Source organism: Pituophis catenifer, unplaced genomic scaffold (assembly GCF_029215685.1).
Source record: "Pituophis catenifer annectens isolate HBS135680 unplaced genomic scaffold, rPitCat1.0.hap2 SCAF_6, whole genome shotgun sequence".
In the NCBI taxonomy this organism is placed as follows: Eukaryota; Metazoa; Chordata; class Lepidosauria; order Squamata; family Colubridae; genus Pituophis; species Pituophis catenifer.
This window is the reverse complement of record NW_027256886.1, coordinates 50,945,786-50,967,493: the sequence shown is the minus strand read 5'-3', so window position 1 is coordinate 50,967,493 and position 21,708 is coordinate 50,945,786. Positions and strand designations below refer to the sequence as shown.

At 36.4% G+C, this 21,708-nt stretch overlaps 1 protein-coding gene across 1 annotated transcript in view; it reads right to left on the bottom strand.

Moving 5' to 3' along the window:
* Nucleotides 1–2,065: 2,065 nt before the first annotated feature.
* TDRD1 (tudor domain containing 1) overlaps nt 2,066–21,708 on the bottom strand; it is a 39,348-nt gene continuing 19,705 nt past the window's right edge. Inside the window, exons 12-25 of the mRNA XM_070945471.1 lie at nt 21,419–21,595; nt 20,961–21,068; nt 19,808–19,978; nt 17,814–18,056; nt 16,600–16,722; nt 12,356–12,466; nt 11,780–11,950; nt 10,703–10,927; nt 9,777–9,896; nt 5,244–5,357; nt 3,849–4,016; nt 3,010–3,219; nt 2,784–2,830; nt 2,066–2,158 (exon numbers count right to left, since the gene is read on the bottom strand). Of these exons, the coding sequence (XP_070801572.1) occupies nt 2,066–2,158; nt 2,784–2,830; nt 3,010–3,219; nt 3,849–4,016; nt 5,244–5,357; nt 9,777–9,896; nt 10,703–10,927; nt 11,780–11,950; nt 12,356–12,466; nt 16,600–16,722; nt 17,814–18,056; nt 19,808–19,978; nt 20,961–21,068; nt 21,419–21,595 (2,081 nt within the window). The remainder of the gene's footprint in view (nt 2,159–2,783; nt 2,831–3,009; nt 3,220–3,848; nt 4,017–5,243; nt 5,358–9,776; nt 9,897–10,702; nt 10,928–11,779; nt 11,951–12,355; nt 12,467–16,599; nt 16,723–17,813; nt 18,057–19,807; nt 19,979–20,960; nt 21,069–21,418; nt 21,596–21,708) is intronic.

Below are 21,708 nucleotides of genomic sequence, written 5' to 3'. Positions count from 1 at the left end.
ATATAAATCCAGGATTTATATCCTTGCATTCCCCACCATCCAGTCAAAGCTGAAGAAGCTTCTTGGATGAGAAGCAAAAAAACCAGAAAGTCCAGTTGCCGCTTGAAAAAAGCACCTTTGGAACAACCATGATCTGGATGACTGAGAATCTCCAGACATTCCTTGTTTACTGATTGTCTTGTTTAGCAACTGTTCAGTGTTACTACGGTGATGAAAATGTAACTTTATGACCAATCCTTGCATTTACAACTTTTGCAAGTGTAGAAAGCAAAGGAAAACTAAAAAAATGAAAGCACTTTTACTCAAAGCACTTGAGTGAAGCATGAGTTCACGTTTTATGCTGTATTGTATTGCACCACTGAAATAATCTGAATCCAGTTCTCTGCTTTAATCAGTGGTAAAGATGCCTAATACTTTTTGTCCTTCTCAAGATCTAACACCATCAATTTTTTTTGCTGCAACCTACGTCCAGGAGGAAAGGGAAATGTGCACAGAGCTGTGGTCAGTAAAGCAGTATTTTAGGACCGACCTAATAACTGTCAGTTTCCTTAAAGATCTGGTTATATATTTGGAAAATTTATATTGCTGCCTACTCGCTCTCAGCAACTTACAGGAAATAAAAACACAACATAAAAGAAATAAAAATAAAATAACTCCCCCCCCCACCACCAGTGATAACACACATTCATACCAGCCATTTAATGGGCTCTATCCCACTCTGGGTTTCCCAGGTCTGCTGGCAGAATCCTGTCTTCAGGGCCTTCCGAAAGAGTGTCAGAGTGGGCCAGTCTAATTTCCAGAGGGATGATGTTCCAGAGGGAGGGAGCCACCACAGAGAAGGCCCTTCTGGGTCTAATAAATAATGTAGTAATGTCTAGGAAAATCTCCTGTAATGTTTATTTTTTTCAGGGAGTTGGTGTTCAGCTTAAGATGCAAATGACTTCATCTCAATAAGGAATGGATCCACATTCAGTTAGATATTTGAAGAAGAGCTGCATTTTAAATAGTCTAAATGAAGCATGTAAATTTGCATGAATTTTAATGTTTGCAAATGTTATTTAAGACATCCAAAAATAATGGGAAAACTGTTAAATTAAGGGTTCACTGCAGAAGAGTTTGTGCATTTTGGAGACTGGCTTTATTAGAAGCTGAGAGCAGGTATAAAATTATAATTGTTTTCAGCTCTCACTAAGTCTGTAGTTGAACATGTAGATACTTTGGGAAGTAGGGGGCAAGGGCTGCAGGCATCCTTAGGCATTTGAAGAGAGGGTTTATTCTGTGCCTCACAGAAATTCAGGGTTTTTTTCCTGAGGAACACTACAAGATTATTGCAAAACACACCTTATGGACATACTAGTGTTCAGTTATGGACAGTTAACCAATTTGTTTTCTACACGAAACATGTCTATCTGATTCCTAATCTGAATGTCTAAAGCCTATGTCAATACTCTACCTAAGACTGGAGATAAATGTAGATAATGGTTTTGAAAAGCCGCTTGACTTGTATGGAGAAATTTTATTTACTATTTCTTTGGTAAATTGTTGCAACACAAAAGTCAATGAACTTTTCAGCCTTGATCTGGCTTAATAAAAGTATTGCTTTAGTATGGATTATACAGTGTTTTTATCTTGCATACATTTTAATTCTGCACAGATCTGTTCCAAGAATATAGCAACCTTTGAGAATACCATGGACTTTAGGGATCCAATTACATTGTTGTAAGTCAGAGGTGTCAAACATGTGGCGTGGCGTATTGCAACTTTTTTTCCCCTTCGCTAAACCGTGGGTGTGGTCAGCACATGACGCACCCGGCCGGTGGACCATGAGTTTGACACTCTGTTCCAAGTCATAGCATTTGAAAAACTTATGGTACTCAAAACATAGTTACTTCCAAATTATACCAGTTATTTCATGGCATTCCTTGAAAAAAAAATTAGTTTTGCACTTTGGGGCCTCAAAAAATCAGCAACTTAAATTTCAATATGACAAAACAAAATGCATTAACTTTTAGTATTATTTTTTACAATATTACAATATATTACAGTATATGGTATGTACATAATTTTATTTTTCCAAGGGCTTTATAATGTCAGGAATGTTATCTTCACCAAACCGATCTTTCAGAAGAAAATAAAGAACCTGCTCAACTACTGCAACCTATAATATAGAAGAAAACCAGAAATTATAATGGAATTGTCTTGTCTCAAGCTAGTTTTTCAGTCAATTTACTGCAAACAGAGAGCACCACTAAGCATTCTAGTTCAGATTGTATTTGCTTAATGCTACCATTTATATACTCTACTTATTCAACAAATGAGTCTCAATAACAGAATACATATTTTCTAATTATTGGTTTGGAAGCATTCTCACGCTTACTTTTGCTAATTTCATACTAGTACACTTTTTTTGTTAAAATAATAGTTAATACTCCTGAAATACAGATAATTAATTTTGGATGCATAACCTTTTCTTGGGGAACGACCCTTCTAATCTATCCTCTTTATTACCTTTACAGTCAATTTCTCAAATATACTGAGAGCCTTAAAATAGTTGAAATTTCTAGTGAAATTTCAGGAACAGATTACAGTTTCATATGAGAAAACAATATCGACTATGCAGTGACCTCTAAAACTTCCTGTTTTTATTAATATTTTTATGCAAGTTATACATTTGAAGACTGATTACTTTTTTCGTTGAGTAAAGATTAATGTTCTGTGGATCATTTCTATGTAAACAATCTGTACTTAGAAATCAAGAGAACTAATTTCAAATTGAAACTTACTTGCTTTTTCAACTCTATACAGCAGCAATCTGCTGTCTTTGAGCATTCTAAATAAAGAAAAAATATGTTTAAATATTTATTCCACTAGTAACAAACCCAAGTGAAAATTGAAATGCACTTCCTAGTACTTGCTACCAGTTTTTGTTTAGCTATAAACAAATGTATGTCTTTCAGAAAGTATATACATAGCAGATAAATATGCATATATTTGTTTGGAAGTACTTACGATTTCCATTATTGCTGTATTTTGCCAAGTTTTCAATTATTAACTGTTCTGCTATATCCGTAACACAATTTTCACTCTTTTTTTGCACAATTACTGGATAAATATTTTGAGTAACTTCTTTCACTGTAATTATTACATGTTTATTCATTAAGAGACTTTTCAGCTTCTCTATTGCTGATATGGACCACTTTCCATCCAGTCCCATAATACCTGGAATCGAGAGAAACTACAAATATATCGTGGTTCAAAAGTTCAAAGACGTTTAGTTTCAGTCAACTTTATACAGAATGGTAATATTAGAATCATTTATAGTGGTCAACTTTATATTCAGCACCAATTAGATAAAGGAAGATATGTCTCTTTAATACCCCCCCACAGACATCAATACACTTCACTGAATCTCTGACATATCAAGAATATGTGTTGCAGTTTAAGGATTTAGTAACTAAGACAAAAAAGGAAAGAAAAAGCTTATTCAAGCAAGGAAGTAAACTCCTCCTGAATCATCAATTTTAAAGTTCTTTTATGCTGACACTAATATGTCTCTAATACAATTCCGCATGCATGGCTGCATTTATAGCACAAATTTCATCTGAATCTCTAATTTTCATAATTATGAAAAACTGAAAAGAAGTGTGTGGCCTGCCCTCTGGCATATTTCTCTTTGTATTTAACATTTGGTCTTTCTTCTGTGGTCATCCAAAAGCAGCAAAGAAAAAAAAGAGCAACTCACTGGTTATTAATTTATTAGATTTAATGCTATGCAGACATAACTATATAACTCAAGAATGGAATTAAAATATTTACTGTCTGACAAACTGAACTGGTTGGTTTGTTACCTGCTAAGGAACATTTAAGTATTTGAAACGGTAATTGTAAGTAGGGGGCAGTTATAGGCCGAAGTCGAGAGAAAGGCAACATTTCCACATTTCCATAATCGGCATATACTACTTTGACTTCAGATTCATTTATTCCCAAAACAAGAGCACGGTACCATTTGTCATCACCTAAAAGGGTGGGGAGAAAAAAATCAAGACTGAGAAGGTCATCATTATAGACACACTAATCAACTGCATGTACCCAAATGCTGAGGTTTCCCTTAAATATTGAGAACATTGCACCAATTAAGTTTTGGTTAGCCAAATCATGGTTAACTCATTTGTTACTCTTCCACCCAACTCTGTTTATTCAATGAGTTTTTCTACATAGGAAAAGCCACTGTGGAGAATGTCCCTATTTATAAACTGAAGAGTGAAAAGTAAAAAAGGAGAGAAGTCTTAAAGTATCTTTTTAAAAGAGAAAACTAGTTCTGTTTAACATACAGTACGTGGGCAACAAGTAGCGCTATAAGTGCACTTATAGAAAAATTATTTGAAGAATTCTCTCAAATAAACAAGCAGGTCATATTTGAACAGAAATTTATTTTTGAAGGACTACATTTCTTTAAATTTAGAAGGGATTAATTCAAAAAGCAAAGGAGCTAGATAATGGAAACCCTCACTTAAACTGTCATCTACCAATTTTAAAAAAGAATGGGACTATGGAAATTATTTAAGAGGGAGATAGCCAAGAATAAACAGTATGACCAAACACCATCACACAACAGTGGAAGCATAGCTTCCCTCGCAGCAATTTATTTCTTCACAGCTTGTTCTCAGTGCAGTCACATCCAGAATATTTCCCTCATTATGACACATGTTCCTTAAAGACCTGCTGATTTGTTCCATCCCAAATAAACAACCCTTCTGGCCTAAGTCACTAGCAAAAGAGACATTGTGATCTCTCCTGATGTCCTGGCTGGTTATCAAAAGATAAGCCTAAATCTAATTGCAAAAGGTTAGAAAATAAATGTCATTAATAAAAACAGAACAGAAAACTTAAATAATTTTCTATCTAAAATAACCACATTCTGGCTTGCTTTTGAAACAAATCAAACAATTCAGAACAACTTGTTTGTTTTTTTCCATGCATAAGCTACCAAATTCATTGAATTCAATATAACTATTGAAATTGTGAAGTAATACCTCCTCCAGTATCTATTGGAGTGTTAAACCACTAAATGCATATATTGGTTTCTGAGTTTAACTGAAATAAACTTAAATACAATATATTAAAATAATGATGCTTTCACCTAATCTACGAATCTCTGCAGCACATTCTACAGTAAATAAAATTTTTATTTTATCCATTTATTCAAACACACACATTTCAGTTTTCCAAGTCCATTTCCTCACCTGAGAACCTGGCACAACAGGGTTCACCAATCTTTGGTTGAAAGATGCTATCTTTTTCAGTATAGCAATAGTCGGCAAGTTCAATCATTAGTTTTTCGAGCTTTTCTAAATCCACTGAAATGAAAAGAAAACATTTTAAAGCACTGCTTTTGAATAACAAGTCCAAATATGTTATTTAAGGCTCAATAAATTTTTTTGCACATCATCTCTGACTTATTTTAGCAACGTTAAGTCCTGAAAAAGTAATCTTTCAACTGTGTGTGTTTATTTGCATTTAAAATTTATAGATGCATATGTGTGCACGAAAATACACACATGCATGTGCAAAATTACCTCCCATTCTGGGAGGCTTTCTGTCTTTTACTCCTGAACTAATCACCAAGAGCCTTCTAGTTCTCACATTCTATTGATATGCAGTTTACAGGGTTTTATTGTTTTTATGTCTGCCTGTTTGAAATACTGGGAAAAAGGAACAAAATCCTGCCTAGTCCCAGCTCACTTGCTGTTTTCTCACTACCGTCATACTTATCAATGGGCTACTGAATGGAAAGCTAAAAAACTTGAACAAAGCCTTTAAGTAGTCTATTTATTATGGGACCTGAAATTCAGAAGCCAGGAAGGTACCCTAAAAAATATAGTTGAGAAAATAGATCACTATGTCTCAAACACATTTAGCTTTTCAACCATTTCAACAACACAACTGAAATGGAAATAAATCAGCTAAGCTTTTGAACTTTGCTGACATAATGGGAACAGAATTCTGAAGCTGCTTTCAGTTTAAAATAATCATGTGAAAGTGCCAAGGATTTAGTTTGAGTGCTTTTTTATCTGACATTTCCCAGATTCTGAAAAAAAAAATGATATATTTTTTTTGCCATACTTCAGGTTCAAAAGAATAAAGAAGTCACTGTATCATCAGCAAGTGTGGGACTGTTTTCTTAAGGGAAATCAAATACGCCCGAGAAAAACCAACTACCATTCCTTTAAAATTTCAGATTTGCCTACTAATATGAAAGGATACCAGGAGGCATATTTGAGATGTTATAGAAATGTTAAACTTGGAAAATTATTAGTTGCACCACTATAACAATTTCAACACTGATTTCAGCTCTGTATAGGGATACTTCAAAACCATAAACACATTACTTCAAACATTCACTCTTGTCTCTATTTGCAAACATAAAAAGTCCACTTACAGATTTTACATTCCTCTTTAATGATCATTCTGGATGATAATCTTGTCCTGCTCTTTTCCCCCTACTTCTCTGTAGCTACACCACTCTGAACATCAGTCCATAGTTTTCCAATTTTGTCCCATCCTTTCCTAAGCTAATTAGCTAGCAATAAATCTGTCTAGTCCTCATCCTTTTTATGGCCAACCAGAAGTGCTTTAAGATGACTATTAGCCTTGAATTCTGGTTTTCTTTATTATCTGAGAATTACTTTGGATTCATGCAAAGCAATATTCAGGGAAATCAAAATGATTTCTGGAGACTACCACTTGTCTCTGAAAAGCTTCTTGCCAGTCTTTTTCTTTTATTTTAAACAATAGTATAGGAATCACAGGTATGAAAAAATAATTTTTGCTTTCCTGTTAAAAATGTGCAGAGAACAGGAATTATGATCTATTTCATATTTGGAGCAAGCTACTATATTCCACTGCTGAACCATTTAAAATTATCTGCAGACTCAGCAATTCAGTCCAATTTTCAGGCAAAACAAAATCCTGGAGTGATTTTATGAGGCATTTAGGGCAAAACTCATAATTTCACACCTTTTACTCTCAGCTGCCTCCAGTATGGCATCCCTTCCAGTCTGCCAACTGTCCAATAGGACAGAATCATGTGAAGTGTTACTACCACTTTATAATGCCTTGGTAAGACCACACTTGCAATATTGCATCTAGGTTTGATCACCACAATGTAAAAAAAGATATTGAGACTCTAGAAAGCGTATCATGAGCAGCAACAAAGATGATTAGGGGATTGGAGGCCAAAACGTATTAAAAATTGTTGCTGGAACTGGGTAAGTCTAGTTTCATGAAAGAAGGACTGGGGGCAACATGATAGGAGAAATTTCCTGACAGTTAGAACAATTAATCAGTGGAACAAGTTGCCTCCAGAAGTTGTAAATGCTCCAACACTGGAAGATTTTAAGAAGAGATTGGACAAACATTTGTCTGAAATGCTATAGGATTTCCTGCCTGAGCAGGGGGTTGGGTTAGAAGACCTCCAAGGTCCCTTCCAACTCTGTTATTTTGTTATTCAATTCTCCAATATTTTCCCTTCCAATTAAAGTAGTTGCCAACATACTGATGTTTATTCCTTACTACAATGGTCTCACTACTATGGAAAACATTCCCTGTGCAGCATATCTTACTGTCCCAACTTTCTCCTGTGACAACTTAGCACCTTCCCTTCCCATCCTCCCTTCAACTATCTGTAGATTTTGCCTTCTCCATACTTTCTCACCCTAAATCTCTTCTGGAGAAATACAGTTCCATATCTGGAACAAAACAATCCCATTTTGTTCTATGTGAAATCCAAAACTTTCAAAACATCTGTGGTGTGGTTTGGTTTGGTTCCAAAATGCGAAGCAGCTCTACTCTGCATGAAATATTTAATGCACCAGAATTAATTTTTAGAAATATATTTATCTTTTCCAATGGCTTCCAATAGTCTTTTTGTAACTTTTTTTGACACTTTCAAAATCCTGTTTCTATAATAAATTAAAATATTCCAATGTTCCTGAAGTAATGCAATGTAGAAATATGATTAAACAAAATGCTAAGATTTTCCCCACTTCATTTTGAATGGATAAAAAAATTATGGATAAAAAATTATGTAATTTATGTAATGTGACACTATATTCTCTGATTTACCTGATTATCCTCAATAACATACCTCTTTTCCCTATAAATAGTTTATTAAACTACTTAAGTAGTTTATTAAAAAAAGGTTTCATTTTATTTCAAACTGTAGGATCCACAACCATCTATTAAGATAAAATTGTTTTATGGTGCTATCAATCAAAGGAAAATTGATCTTCTAGAGGAAAAGTACCTGCTGATACTGTAACAGTGAAAGGGACGTTCTAAATGGCTTTTCTCATTTTTGGGAGGGAGGAAGGCAAGAATGGAACAGGAGGGAACATCCTTAAAAATTGGATAGTTTCCAAAACCATCCTGAAATAATGCTGCCAATTCAGTTATTTTAACAGTGCAATTTAGTGTTACAGAGAGCATAAATTCATAACCTTCCTCCTTGTACTATCTAACAGGAGCTCTATATTCAGAGGGTAGAGACAGTGAGAAAGGAAACATGCTGGAGGTTTGCTATAGTTTATTTATCAGTTTATCGCATCAGATACCTGTACAATTAGCACAGGGGCCCCCCAAGGCTGTGTGGTCTCCCCACTTCTCTCTATATACCAATGACTGCATCTCTAACAATCCATCTGTTAAACTATTGAAGTTCACAGATGACACAACAGTGATCGGTCTCATTCGAGACAATGACGAATCCACATACAGACAGGAGGTTGAATAACTAGCCTCGTGGTGTGACCGGAACAATCTGGAACTGAACACACTCAAAACCGTAGAAATGGTGGTAGACTTTAGAAGAAAGCCTTCCATACTTCCACCTCTCACAATACTAGACAAACAGTATCATCAGTAGACACCTTCAAATTTCTAGGTTTTACCAAGATCTAAAATGGACAGCTAACATCAAAAATGTCATCAAAAAAGCACAACAAAGAATGTTCTTTCTGCGCCAACTCAGAAAGCTCAAACTGCCCAAGGAGCTGCTGATACAGTTCTACAGAGGAATTATTAAGTCTGTCATCTGCACCTCTATAACCGTCTGGTTTGGCTCTACAACCCAACAAGACAGACACCGACTTCAGAGGATAATTAGAACTGCAGAAAAAACAATTGCTATTAACCTGCCTTCTATTGAGGACCTGTATACTGCATGGGTCAAAAAGAGGGCTGTGAAAATATTTACAGACCCCTCGCATCCTGGACATAAACTGTTTCAACTCCTACCCTCAAAACAACGCTATAGAGCACTGCACACCAGAACAACTAGACACAAGAACAGTTTTTCCCCCAAATGCCATCACTCTGCTAAACAACTAATTCCCACAACACTGTCAAACTATTTACAAAGTCTGCACCACTATTAATCTTCTCATCATTGCCACACCCATCTCCTTCCACTTATGACTGTATGACTGTAATTTTGTTGCTTGTATCATTTGTACCCTACGACTATCATTAAGTGTTGTACCTTATGATTCTTGATAAACATTATCTTTTCTTTTATGTACGCTGAGAGCATATGCACCAAGACAAATTCCTTGTGTGTCCAATCACACTTGGACAATAAAAAATTCAATTCAATTCAATTCAATTCAATTCAATTCAATTCTATTCTATTCTATTCTATTCTATTTATATAAATACATAATTTGTGAATGGGTCAATAAATATCATTTTTGTTGGCATAGTATACTTTTGATTCTTACCTTTCATTTCTTTTGGTATAACATAAAAAAAGCCAGGATCTACCACATCTAATACAAGAGCTGATATTGTATCACCAATAGAAAATGTTGGCATTGTCCACTGCATGCTGGTAGATGTACCTTTATCAGATGAAATAAAAAAAATTATACCATATTTTATACAGCAACATCCAATGAAAATGTTATGGAACATCATTATGCACTTCAAAATAAGATCTCCTGTACTAAGGTATCTGGTATCTTCTGGATAGCATGCTACAATAATTATAATCTAGTCTTAAAAGAGAACAGAAAAGATAAGCAAAATGTACCAAGTTTGGAGCGAAATACTTTATATTTCTGAGTTTTTGCCTTCATTTAGGATAAATTTAGACATTTTACTCCATATTATGATATGCTGCAATTGGTTTGAAAAAACAATAAAGTGCATTCCCACTTGTCAGTGGCTGGAGAAAATTGTGATAAGGATATAGTAGAAATGAAGAAGAGTTAGGTAAATATTACTGCCATTCTGGTAGGTAAGTTTATTGTTGTTTTTAAATCCTACACTTTGGAAAGTTAAGAGTTCATGGATGGTAATAAAATACTGACCTTGAATGTTTTGAGTGGTGCATGTTTAGTTTTTTCCCCAGTCAGGTTGCCAAACATAAAACTAAGCTTAGGATATGTGCATTACAGCTAGAATAAAGGTTTCAAATTCTGAAGTGGAACACTTTGAGTATTTCTATTGTCAAACAGCATAAGGTATTCTTAAGTCTTGCTTCCCATATTTGTAAAGAAAGATGGGCAAAATGTTCTATAGAAGGCTGCTTTTTTCCAAACTTGGAACATATTTTTTCTCAGACAAGCAATTTTTAGAGATTGTCATACCATTCCAAACAACAGCAATATTACATTATTTTGGAAATTACTTGTTATCAACTCACATGGTAATGTATTTGGATTTAATAGTAAATTTTCTTTAAAAGCCAAATGCTTCCTTATTAATATTTCACTGATCATGGGAATGCTACTAGAATTATCAATAAGCTCCACTTCAGCACCGTTCTTCATTACAGAAATTACTCTGGCCTGTAGTTTTTTCTCAGTTGCATACATCTGAAAGGTTGTTATAGCTTCTGTAGTCCATTCGTTATTTATGGGTCTCACACCTGTGGGGAACAGAAAGAAATCTTAAGTAGACATTCATTCCTCTTTAGCTCTTTAGATGTTTTTTGAAATCATAATGAGCACAATATTCCATACACTTCTTAAAGAGTAAATATTAATAATTTTAGTAGGAATTAATTCATGAATATGAAGAGAAATACTTTGTTTTCTCAAAGCATTAAAAGGATATTGCTATGATTTTTTATCTTTTGACTCTTTGAAGCAATAGAAAAGCTAATGTAATATTAAATAGCACCTCACAGCAAATTGGATTGCTGAATGATTCAAAATGTTTTGATAGGAATGTGCAAAACTGTTATGAATAGAAGAGTTCAATATTGTATTAGGAAAGAAGTATTTTTCTATGTCTGGTCTCTATTAAGGCTTGCAAGTATATCCTATTTTGGAATTTAGCATTACAAGACCACATAACTGCTCTTTAGACTACATAAAGCATCTTGACATTGCAAATTTTAGCCAATACTAAAATCTACTGTTTATCCTCGTGTCTTTTTATATATTTTTAAAAAATCTGAGCTCATTTCAAATAATCAGACTAAAGATTATTTCTACATTAATTCCAAGTTAGAAGCAACTTGACAGGACTTAAAAGACTCAGACATATTTACTAGAAAGTATTCTGATATTTTGGATCAATTGTACCATTTTAAGGTCCCAGAATTTTAAAGCATAACTTAATAAAAAGCAAATTTAAATTGTTTTGTTTCAAAAATATAAAATGAAGATAAATTATCCAAATGTATAATGTACACAATGAATATCTTCCAGCATAATCAAATACTATGATGGATTATTTAATTTAATATCTTATACAAAATTCAAGAGTTTCCTACCTGAAAGCCAACATTTGATTCCCTGAAAGGGAAGTTTCAAGAATGTAGATGAAATCTGTCTAATTTTATCTAGAGGAATTTCTTCATAATTTCCATAATCTACAAACTGAACTTTAATTACTTCAAGTGAAATGACATCTTTTACAAAGGCACGATACCATCTACCATCACCTAATTTAAAAGAAAAGGACATTGAATAAACACATACTTTTTTCTAGAAACCTGAGCTTAACAAATTTTGTTTAATTTACACCAATATCATTTATAGCTAGATACTAACTCTCTTACAATGCAAGAAATACACTAAATGTAGAAGTATCTTATTCAGAAGAAAAAATCTATATCAAGATGCAACAATCAAGGTGTAAAGTAAAACAAAACAAAATGCAACAGTGCACTAACCTAAACTAGTCATATACTTTAAAAATATAAAGATAAATATTCAACAGTATGGTAAAATGGAACATTCACAGACCTAACAGATTCCTTTACTACTTCAATTTACATTCAAATTTGATACATGCATACAACAAACGTTGACATTTTTTAAAAAAACAGAGGGAAAATATTATTTACCAGAAAAGTAAGCACCATATACATTCCCTTTTATTGTTTGGGAAACGTTGGGTTTTGTTTTCTCACAGTACTCTGCTAAAGATAAGTTGAGTTCTTTAAGAGCATTCAAATCTGAAAAAGAATTGGTTGAGATATTGAGGTGTTTTAAGATTACCTCAAGGTTAATACTCTTCCTTTCAGTCAGACCTGTCCTGGGCTAGTCTTTGTAGCAAAAGCCATAAAGCAAATATTCTAAAAATGATCAAATAAATGCCCATGGGACACTCTTATTTATTTATTTTAGGAAATTTATATTGCTACCTATTCACACATGGCAGCTCAAGGCAATTTACAGGAATATAATAGCCTCATATACAAAAGAATAAAAGGAAATAATCATATAATTATTTTATTTTATTTTATTTTACTTCAAATTTATATACCGCCCTTCTTCCTGGGAACTCAGGGCGGTGTACAGCCAGATAAAAACACATAATATAAACATTAAGAACAAATTAAAAGGAAATATCTCAATTTGGCCAAAAATTTAAGAAACATACAAATTTAAAATCATTTAAAAGGCACTGTTAGGCCAGCCCGGCTTGTTGGAAAAGGAAAGTTTTAAGGGAACAGCGGAAGGCACGGAGGTCTTGGATTCTCCTTATCTCTGGGGGCAGCTGATTCCAGAGGGTAGGTGCCCACACAGAGAAGGCCCTCTCCCTGGGGGTCACCAGCCTGCATTGCTTGGCTGATGGCACCCTGAGGAGGCCCTCTCTGTGGGAGCGCACGGGTCGATGGGAGGTCGTCGGTGGCAGAAAGCGGTCTCGGAGATATGCCTATGCCATGGAGCGCTTTAAAGGTGGTAACCAACACCTTGAAGCGCACCCGGAAGACCACTGGGAGCCAGTGCAGCTCGCGCAGGAGCGGTGTTATGCGGGAGTACCATGCAGCTCCCATAATTACCCGCGTGGCCGCATTCTGGACCAGTTGGAGCCTCCGGGTGCTCCTCAAGGGGAGCCCCATGTAGAGAGCGTTGCAGTAGTCCAGGTTAATAATATAATGCCCCCCCCCCAGCAATACATCACATGAGCCATTTAATGGGTTTCATCCCACTCTGCATTACCCAGGTCAGCTGGAAGAACCAGGTCTTCAGTGCCTTCCAGAAGAGTGTTAGAGCGGGGGCCATTCTAATCTCTGGAGGAATCTCTGTTCCAGAGAGAGGGAGACACCATGGAGAAGGCCCTTTTTCTGGGTCCCACTAGGTGCATCTCCCTAGGGGATGGGATCCACATTTTCCTTGCCTCCCCCACTCCGATAGGTCGGGTAGATGTGACTGGCAAGAGACGGTCTCTCAGATAACCTGATCCCAAGCCATGAAGGGTTTTAAAGGTAACAACCAGCACCTTGAATTGCACCCGGAAGCAAATTGGCAACCAATGCAGCTCCCGCAGGAGAGGTAATACATGTGCACACCAAGGTCTGCACAAAACCATGTTGGCCACTGCATTTTGCACCAACTGGAGCTTCCGGATACTCTTCAAGGGAAGCCCCATGCAGAGGGTGTTGCAATAGTCAAGACAGAAAGTACCTAGGACATGAGCGACCATGAGTAGGAATTGTCAGTCCAGGAAAGGACATAACTGGCGCACAACCCGCAATTGCACAAAGGTCCTCCTGGCCACGACTGCCACCTGCTCTTTCAGCAGGTCCAGGAAAACCCGCAGATTATGCACAGGGTCTGTTTGGGGTAGTGCCACCCCATCAAAGACCAAAGATGGCAATTCTCCTTGGGCCAAAGAATCCTAACCCAGAGCCACTTGATCTTGTCAGGATTCAGTTTCAACCTGATGCTCCCCATCCAGCCCTTAACAGCTTCCAGGTACTGCAAGAGGGAGAACACAGCATCGCTTAATTCACAATGGACTGAGACATACACCTGAGTATCATCAGCATATTGATACCACAGTTCATGGTGACGGATGATCTCGCCCAATGGCTTCATATAAATGTTGAATAGGAGGAGAGAGAGTACCGAGCCCTGCAGAACTCCGCAGAGCAGTGGGCGAGGGCTGGATCTTTCCCCTCCTATCAACACTGACTGAGAATGACCGCAGAGGAAGGAAGTGAACCAATATAGTACAGGGCCTCTCATTCCCATCCCACAAAGCTGTTCCAGAAGAATACTATGGTTGATAGTATTGAAAGCTGCCGAGAAGTCAAGTAGAGCAAGGATGATTGCACTATCCCCATTCCGCTCCCGCCAGAAATCATTCAAAAGTGTGACCAAGGCTGTTTCTGTCCCATATCCAGGCCTGAATCCTGTCTGGTAAGGATCTAGATAATCTTTTTTATCCTCTGGAGCTGCCATGCAACCACCTTCTCAGCAACCTTCCCCAAAAAGGGAAGATTGGAGACAGATCGGAAATTATCCAACAGGATGGAATTGAGCAATGGCTTAAGAAGAGGGCAGACCACAGCCTCCTTAAAGTGCTGGGGCACTACCCCCTCCTGTAGGGAAGCATTAATCCCCACTAGAGTCCACCCGCCTGTCACTTCCCGGGAAGCTTTCACAAGCCAGGAGGGACATGGGTCTAAAACACAGGGCTTGCGTCATACTCCCTACAATCCTGTCCACTCCTCAGGAGTGACAGGGTCAAACCATTCCCAGATAACAGGGTAAGAACCTGCCTCAATGGCTTCCACCGGACCAGCAACCACACCGGCATCTAACTGGGAATGAAGTAAAGTGATTTTGTCTTCCAGAAAATCCGCAAATTCCTTAGCACATTCCTTCAGGTGGACCTCAATCTCCTCCTTCCCCAGGAGGAGACGATCACCTTAAAGAGGGTCACTGGGTAATTATCTGCAGATGCAATTAGTGCAGAGAAATATTTACACTTCGTTGCATGAATTGCCATAATGTAGGCCTTAATAGCAGCTCTTACCCATGTTGATCAAGTTCATACTCTGTCTTCTGCCAGTGACGCTCTAGATGTCTCTTCATCCGTTTCATACCTCTCAGCTCCTCCATGGAGGGCAGAGAGGTCTACGGGTGAAGAGAGAGTGTACGGGTGCAACCCTATCCAGCACCTCAGTCACCTTCCTATTCCAAACAGTAACTAATAGCTTGGCTGGACTGCGCAGCAGATCTGCAGTTATAATCCCCAGCTCCTTCTAGAACCCATCATGGTCCATTAGTTAGCAGGGGCGGACAGTCTAATAGGTCCTGCCTCCCTGCAGGGGGGGCAGCTCTTGAGAAACTCCTTTCTACCAGACTGTGATCCGACCATGACAGGGGGACCAAGGACAAGTCCAGCAATTCCAGGTCACATAGGCACTTCTCTGACAAGAACATCAAATTGGGTGTGTGACCATTATTTCTAGTCAGGCCCTGGATGACTTGGGACCTGGAAGTCATGGTTTCCATGAAATCTTGGGCTATCTCTGACCCTGCCCCAAGGGATGGCAGGTTGAAGTCTCCCAGAATTATAAGCCTTGGGAAGTCTACCATCAGCCCCGTGGTGAGGTCCAGGAGTCCGGGTAGAGAAGCTGCCATGCAGCAGGGAGGCTGGTCCAGCAGCAGCAATTCCACCTGATCCCTTGAGCCAGGCACTTGTGGAACAGTGCCACATATGCAACAGGGGTATTTCTCCAGAAAGAAAAAAGGAACTTTGATAGAAATAAGTGCAGAATATACTTATTCTATGTCAATATGTATATAGTTCCAGGACTGTATACATATTGATTTAACTAATTTTCCAGTAACTAACCAAAGAAAGTTATACCATAGACAAATTTGTTTTTTGAGAAAATACTTATATCTGCACACTGCATAAACATTCTTATCTATATACCAGATAAGAATTGTTTTTGATTCGCTATATTGCTTTGGTGATCACACTAACACATCACAGTTAGGGTTTACTTCAGGATATTTCTTCAAGTCTGTTTAATTCCTGCTTCATATTTTTCCTTACTTAATGAAACTGCTTCTATAGTTTCATGTTCACTCTTTTCCAAATACTACTAAACCAAAATTTGCCTAGTTCTGCACACTAGCTTGATGTTTTGAGTTCCCCCATCTCATCCAAGTTTTCTTTACTGGTGTGTCAACAATATACATATATAACATTTAATTATTTTGCTCCAAATTACAATATATTTATTTAAACTGTTTATGATGTTAATGACCTTTTCACGAAGCTAACAAACCTATTTCTAGCCCAAAGGAGGATTAGAAAGGAAAGGAGGAAAAAAAGATGTACCGTCTTCGTTTAATAACTGGCAATAGAACTTGCTGGGGTTGTACAACACAGAGACCATGACATTTACCACCTGCTTAGCTGTTAATGTGACCCAAGACCAATTAACAGGCTGCTGCTTTTCACCTATAGGAAAGGACAAGTGAATACAAAGAACTACAACTATATTTTAATAACCTTAATAAATTAATATATACAAGAAACGATACACTCATACATATAATCCAACTAAAATATCTATCAATTCTATTCATTTTTAGAAGCATCAGTTTTAATTCTAACATTAATCAATGTCAACTGGTAACTGGATGAAATATAATAAAGAATATATAAAATACTAAATAATGTAAGGGGTGGGCACTGCCCAAGCCCCCCCAACAGATCCATGAACATGCCACTTTGTGCTTACTAGTCCTTTTTCTGTCTGAATTTTACAAAATAATTTGAACAACATTCATGTCATGCCACAAAATGAAACATGAGCCTCTGACATCATATTTCTTTGCAGAAATAGTGCTGGGTTTCATAAACTTAAAGTAGGAAGATTTTATCTTGGAGAGCTAATTTATCAAAGTATAAGAGGCACCTAGCTTTTGGGAGGAAAACAAGAAAAAAAAATCTGCCTTTGCCTCCAGGCTGTGGGGACTTGCCCATCCCGCTGTCACCTATCACCGAGGGGCATAAAAGGAATGGAGGCCGAAAATGGGGCGCACGGAGGTGACAGCGGCGATGGGCGGCAACGGTGCGATCCCACACCAGCTGGAACAGCTGATCGGCAGTATTCCGGGAAACCGATCCAACCGCCAATCGGCTGCTTGTGCTAAATCAGGCTATGCTGAAGCTGACCACACTGTTTGCTGCAAGGAGGAAAATTGCTGGGAGGCAGAGGCCGAAGGGTGTGGGCAAGACTTCAGCAACATTCGCTGTATAAGACACAGACTCCCCCTCCACGTTTTTTGGGGGGGGGAAGTATGGTAGTTTTCGTAGGCCCCAACCGCCATGGCAGCCACTTTTAAAAAACATACCTTGTTCTCTAAAATCCACATTTGTTCCTGACCCTAAAAAAGTACCTATCCTTGTTCTACTTGTTAGAATTAACACTAGTAGTTTGTATTCAATCACCATTGTTCTTAAACTCAAGTTATCATCCATATACTATAAAAATAATTTGAATGCTTTAATATGAACTCATTATAGTAATAACCTTTTATACTTACCATTTGTTTCTTTCATTGTTTCAATCTGTTTCAAAAGAATAGGTGCTTCTTCTACTGCATAACCTAACTCTAAAAGACATTTAGATACATTAATTGATGGAGTCACAGATTGATCTGTAATTTCTACAACAAAAGTATTCATTTTCTTGTCAATGACTTTTATGGTAACCACTTTATTCTGGACCAGTTGCTTCATGGCAAAAGTTGCTTCTGTTGGCCAGGTCCCAGATATTGATTTCACACCTGAAAACAGAAAGATCATTTTTAAAAATGTCATACATGAAAAGAGAGTACATAGTTTCTCTTCAGATGGATTGTATCTCCCAACCACTATTTTGTAAAGAACAATCCAATGATTGCACTACCTTTTAAGAATTTGTATTATCTTTAGGATATTAGCTTGCTTACCACTTTATCATGTATTTCACATTTGCTATGTTCTCTTTGGATGCATCCAAATAGAAACTATTTTTCATAGCTAAATAGTTTTGTTGAAGGTATTTTGTTGCATCTTAATGAAGTATTACATCCCTTTTGGCTAAGAAATGAGTGAAAGAGGATTCAGTGTGTCATTAAAGGATGCAGAATTTTTTTTAACCAGCTTGGTTTTGATCCTTGTATTATACACCTGTTTAATTTAGCAGGGAAGTGTCAAAGGTATTTCCCCACTAAAGGGAACACTGGGAATTATTTATTTACTTGAAGCAGCTTGTTTCAACATATGTGCATTACAGCTACCTCCATAATACAGACTATCTTCACACATGGCATTGGTGCCACATTCAGTACGGCACTGAGCCCTAGATCTCGCTGAACCAGTACTCTTTTGGCTCACCTGAACTCTGCATTTGTGCATCTTTAATTGCTTAGGCTTTTTTCAAATATAATAAAAACATCTTTTATATGAACTATAGAGGTTAAAGATGAGATACTGTCTGTCATTATTCATGTAAGAAGCACCTACAAAACCAACCAAAGGGTGCTTTTGGATTGAAAGGATTTGCCGGTGATAACACTGTTGCTCAGGGGACACCTAATTGCCAAAAATAATGCAATCTTTGGGGAGGCTCCTTGTGTTCTCCCACTGGTCAAAGCGCCATTCAGATCATGCCATATTCTTTAGGGTACTCACAGATTACTACAAAAAAAATTCCGAGAATTTGCAGAGAAATAATGAAAAAATACATAAAGTAATTAATATTGTGCTATTGTTTTCATCTATCCTTGCAGATTTCTTATAATTTTATGGCCCCGATGCAATTCTCTTGGAAGTTGCTATCTTTAATTATTAATAGCTGAATTAGTCAACAGTAGATGTTCTAATTAGATAGTCCTATCTTGTTCAAAAGCAATATATACATTTTTGCTGAGTGTATCCAAGAAAGACTTTCCTAGAAGGATAATATACATATCAATACAATTGATATATACCGTATATTACACATAGGCACAATTAAAAAACGAAGCCTTAAGGAAGGGATTCTCAACCTTTTCTATACCCCGCACCCCTACAACGCCGATATTATCTTGCACCCCTTACAAAAGTAAATAATTATATGCATATATACTATAATTTTGAAACTTCTAAACCCAAGTTTTTTGCACTCCCTGGAATATCGTCTCGCACTCCCAGGGGGTACGAGCATCGCCAGTTGGGAACCCCTGCCTTAAGGATTTCTTTACAAAAAGTCATTGTTCCATCAATACTGGTGGCACAGCAGACTAATAGCCTGTTACTATCATTCAGCTGTCTGCAATTACTGTTAGTTTGAATCTTCCCAGGCTCAAGGTTGACTCAGCCTTCCATCCTTTCTAAGGTAGGTAAATTGAGGACCCAGTTTGTGGGGGCATTTAGCTGACTTTGTATAAATATTCAAAAGTATGAAGCTATTGTTTAACGCATTGTAAGCTGCCCTGAGTCTCCGGAGAAGGGCGGCATATAAATCAAATTAAAAATAAAATAAAATACTGAATTATAATTATTTGTTTCCTACCTGCTAGGGTACAATTCATAGCTTGCATTGGTAATTCCATTAATTTCTGAACAATTGGTCGAAGTCTATTTAACTGTAGCATTTCAACATTTCCATAATCTATGTATCCCACTAAAGCAATTTTCTCTGAAATAAAGGATATCACTGTTGCACGATACCACTGGTTATCTTCTGAGGAAAAAATGTGGAGGAGTCTTATTTAATCTTAACTATTTTTTCTTTAAAAGTGTTATCGGTAGTGATACAACAAAGAAAACCACAATGTTAAAATACAATATAAAATAAAGTTTGATGTAAAAAATAAAATCATAAAATAATGTGCCCTATACACAAATAAAGGCAATAACAATAGGGAGAGTTCAAATTTATCATAAAAAAACAAGGTACATTGAGCTTATCAGAAGGTCAGCAAACTATTTTACTGCTTATTTAAAAATGAAAATATTTTTGCTTCAAAAGAATAATATATGGTACATGAAATAGAAGGGAATAAAGAAAGAGGTTTGCCAAAAGCTGCTGAACCAAGTCAAGCTTTACATTTTATAGTAGCTGAAGTTTCAGTAACAGTCTTATACTATTTTTGTTTCTCTTCTAATACTTCCATCTCAGTGCTGATGTTAAACCTGAAGCCAGTCTGGAATTTAAAAAAACACTTTCCAAATTGGTTTTAGAAAACAGCACCCAAAAGAGAATGGATTTGGTTGTGGTAATATACTACTTCTAACGCCGGTACAGATTTCTTCAAAAAGGACTAAATATCTCATTAATTAATAATGCATTCACATCCTAACTTCTCATCAATAAGTTTTAATTTGTTTTAACTTACCATGATAAATGCAGGCTAAGAAAGCTAACAGTGTGGCTTTTGTTTACTTTTGTTTCATTAACATAAAATTCAAGCAAGTTTATACTCAAATTGCATTGTATAGCCTTAATAAATATATATTAGCAGCTAATCATTATTCTTGCTATTTCTTTTTTATGCTGAACATTAGATTCCAAGTATTTTAGAGATTTGATGACCTATTCAAACCACAATACACAAATACACAATACTTAAGATTCCTGATTATTACAAATAGAAATGATATGATGATGATACCGGTGGTAATAATGACAATAAATATTCAAGCAGTCTCTTGCTCCTCCATACCTGTAAACTGGGCACAACACATATCTCCTACTGCTGGGCAAAAATCTGGGGTGATCGAGGTATTTTCACAATATTCACGTAGACATACTTGAAGTTGAGAAAGTCTGCCTAACAACACATATACTTACATGAAAATTGTTACATAAAAAAGACCAAAATATGTTTCAAAAATACATAGTTATAGTAATATTGCCCATTTTACTTAGAAGGCCCATTAGTCTTCTAAGACTTTCATTTGGACCTGAAATCAGTTTTGAGATTACAGAAATACTTAAGTCATTTATACAGCTCATGATAAATTATAAAACAATTTTCAGACTGCACTTTACATTTTAATGCTGTTCTCTTCCCATACTCATTATCACACATAAATGTCTATCTTATTTCAATAATTTATTAAATGCACAAAATATACAGGTGCACAAGTATTTATATCTCAACATAAAAGAAGGACTTACAGCCATTTACTGTCTGTTGACAAAAAAAAATTCCTGGATTTTGTATGTGGGCAACCATGCCTAAAAATTTATCTCCTGTAGATACTGAAACAATCTTTGGAGTTAAGCAATCAGTACGATCCAGTTCTTTCCGTTCCACTTTCTTTTCTAGAACAGATTTTTTTTCCACAGTATGATCTAAAGGAAAAATGATACTTAAAATCTGATTTGGAAGGTTTAGTTACATATTTAAGAATCTGTATAGAAAGATCCCTCACCTTTCTAACTAACTATTATTAAAATAAGTATCT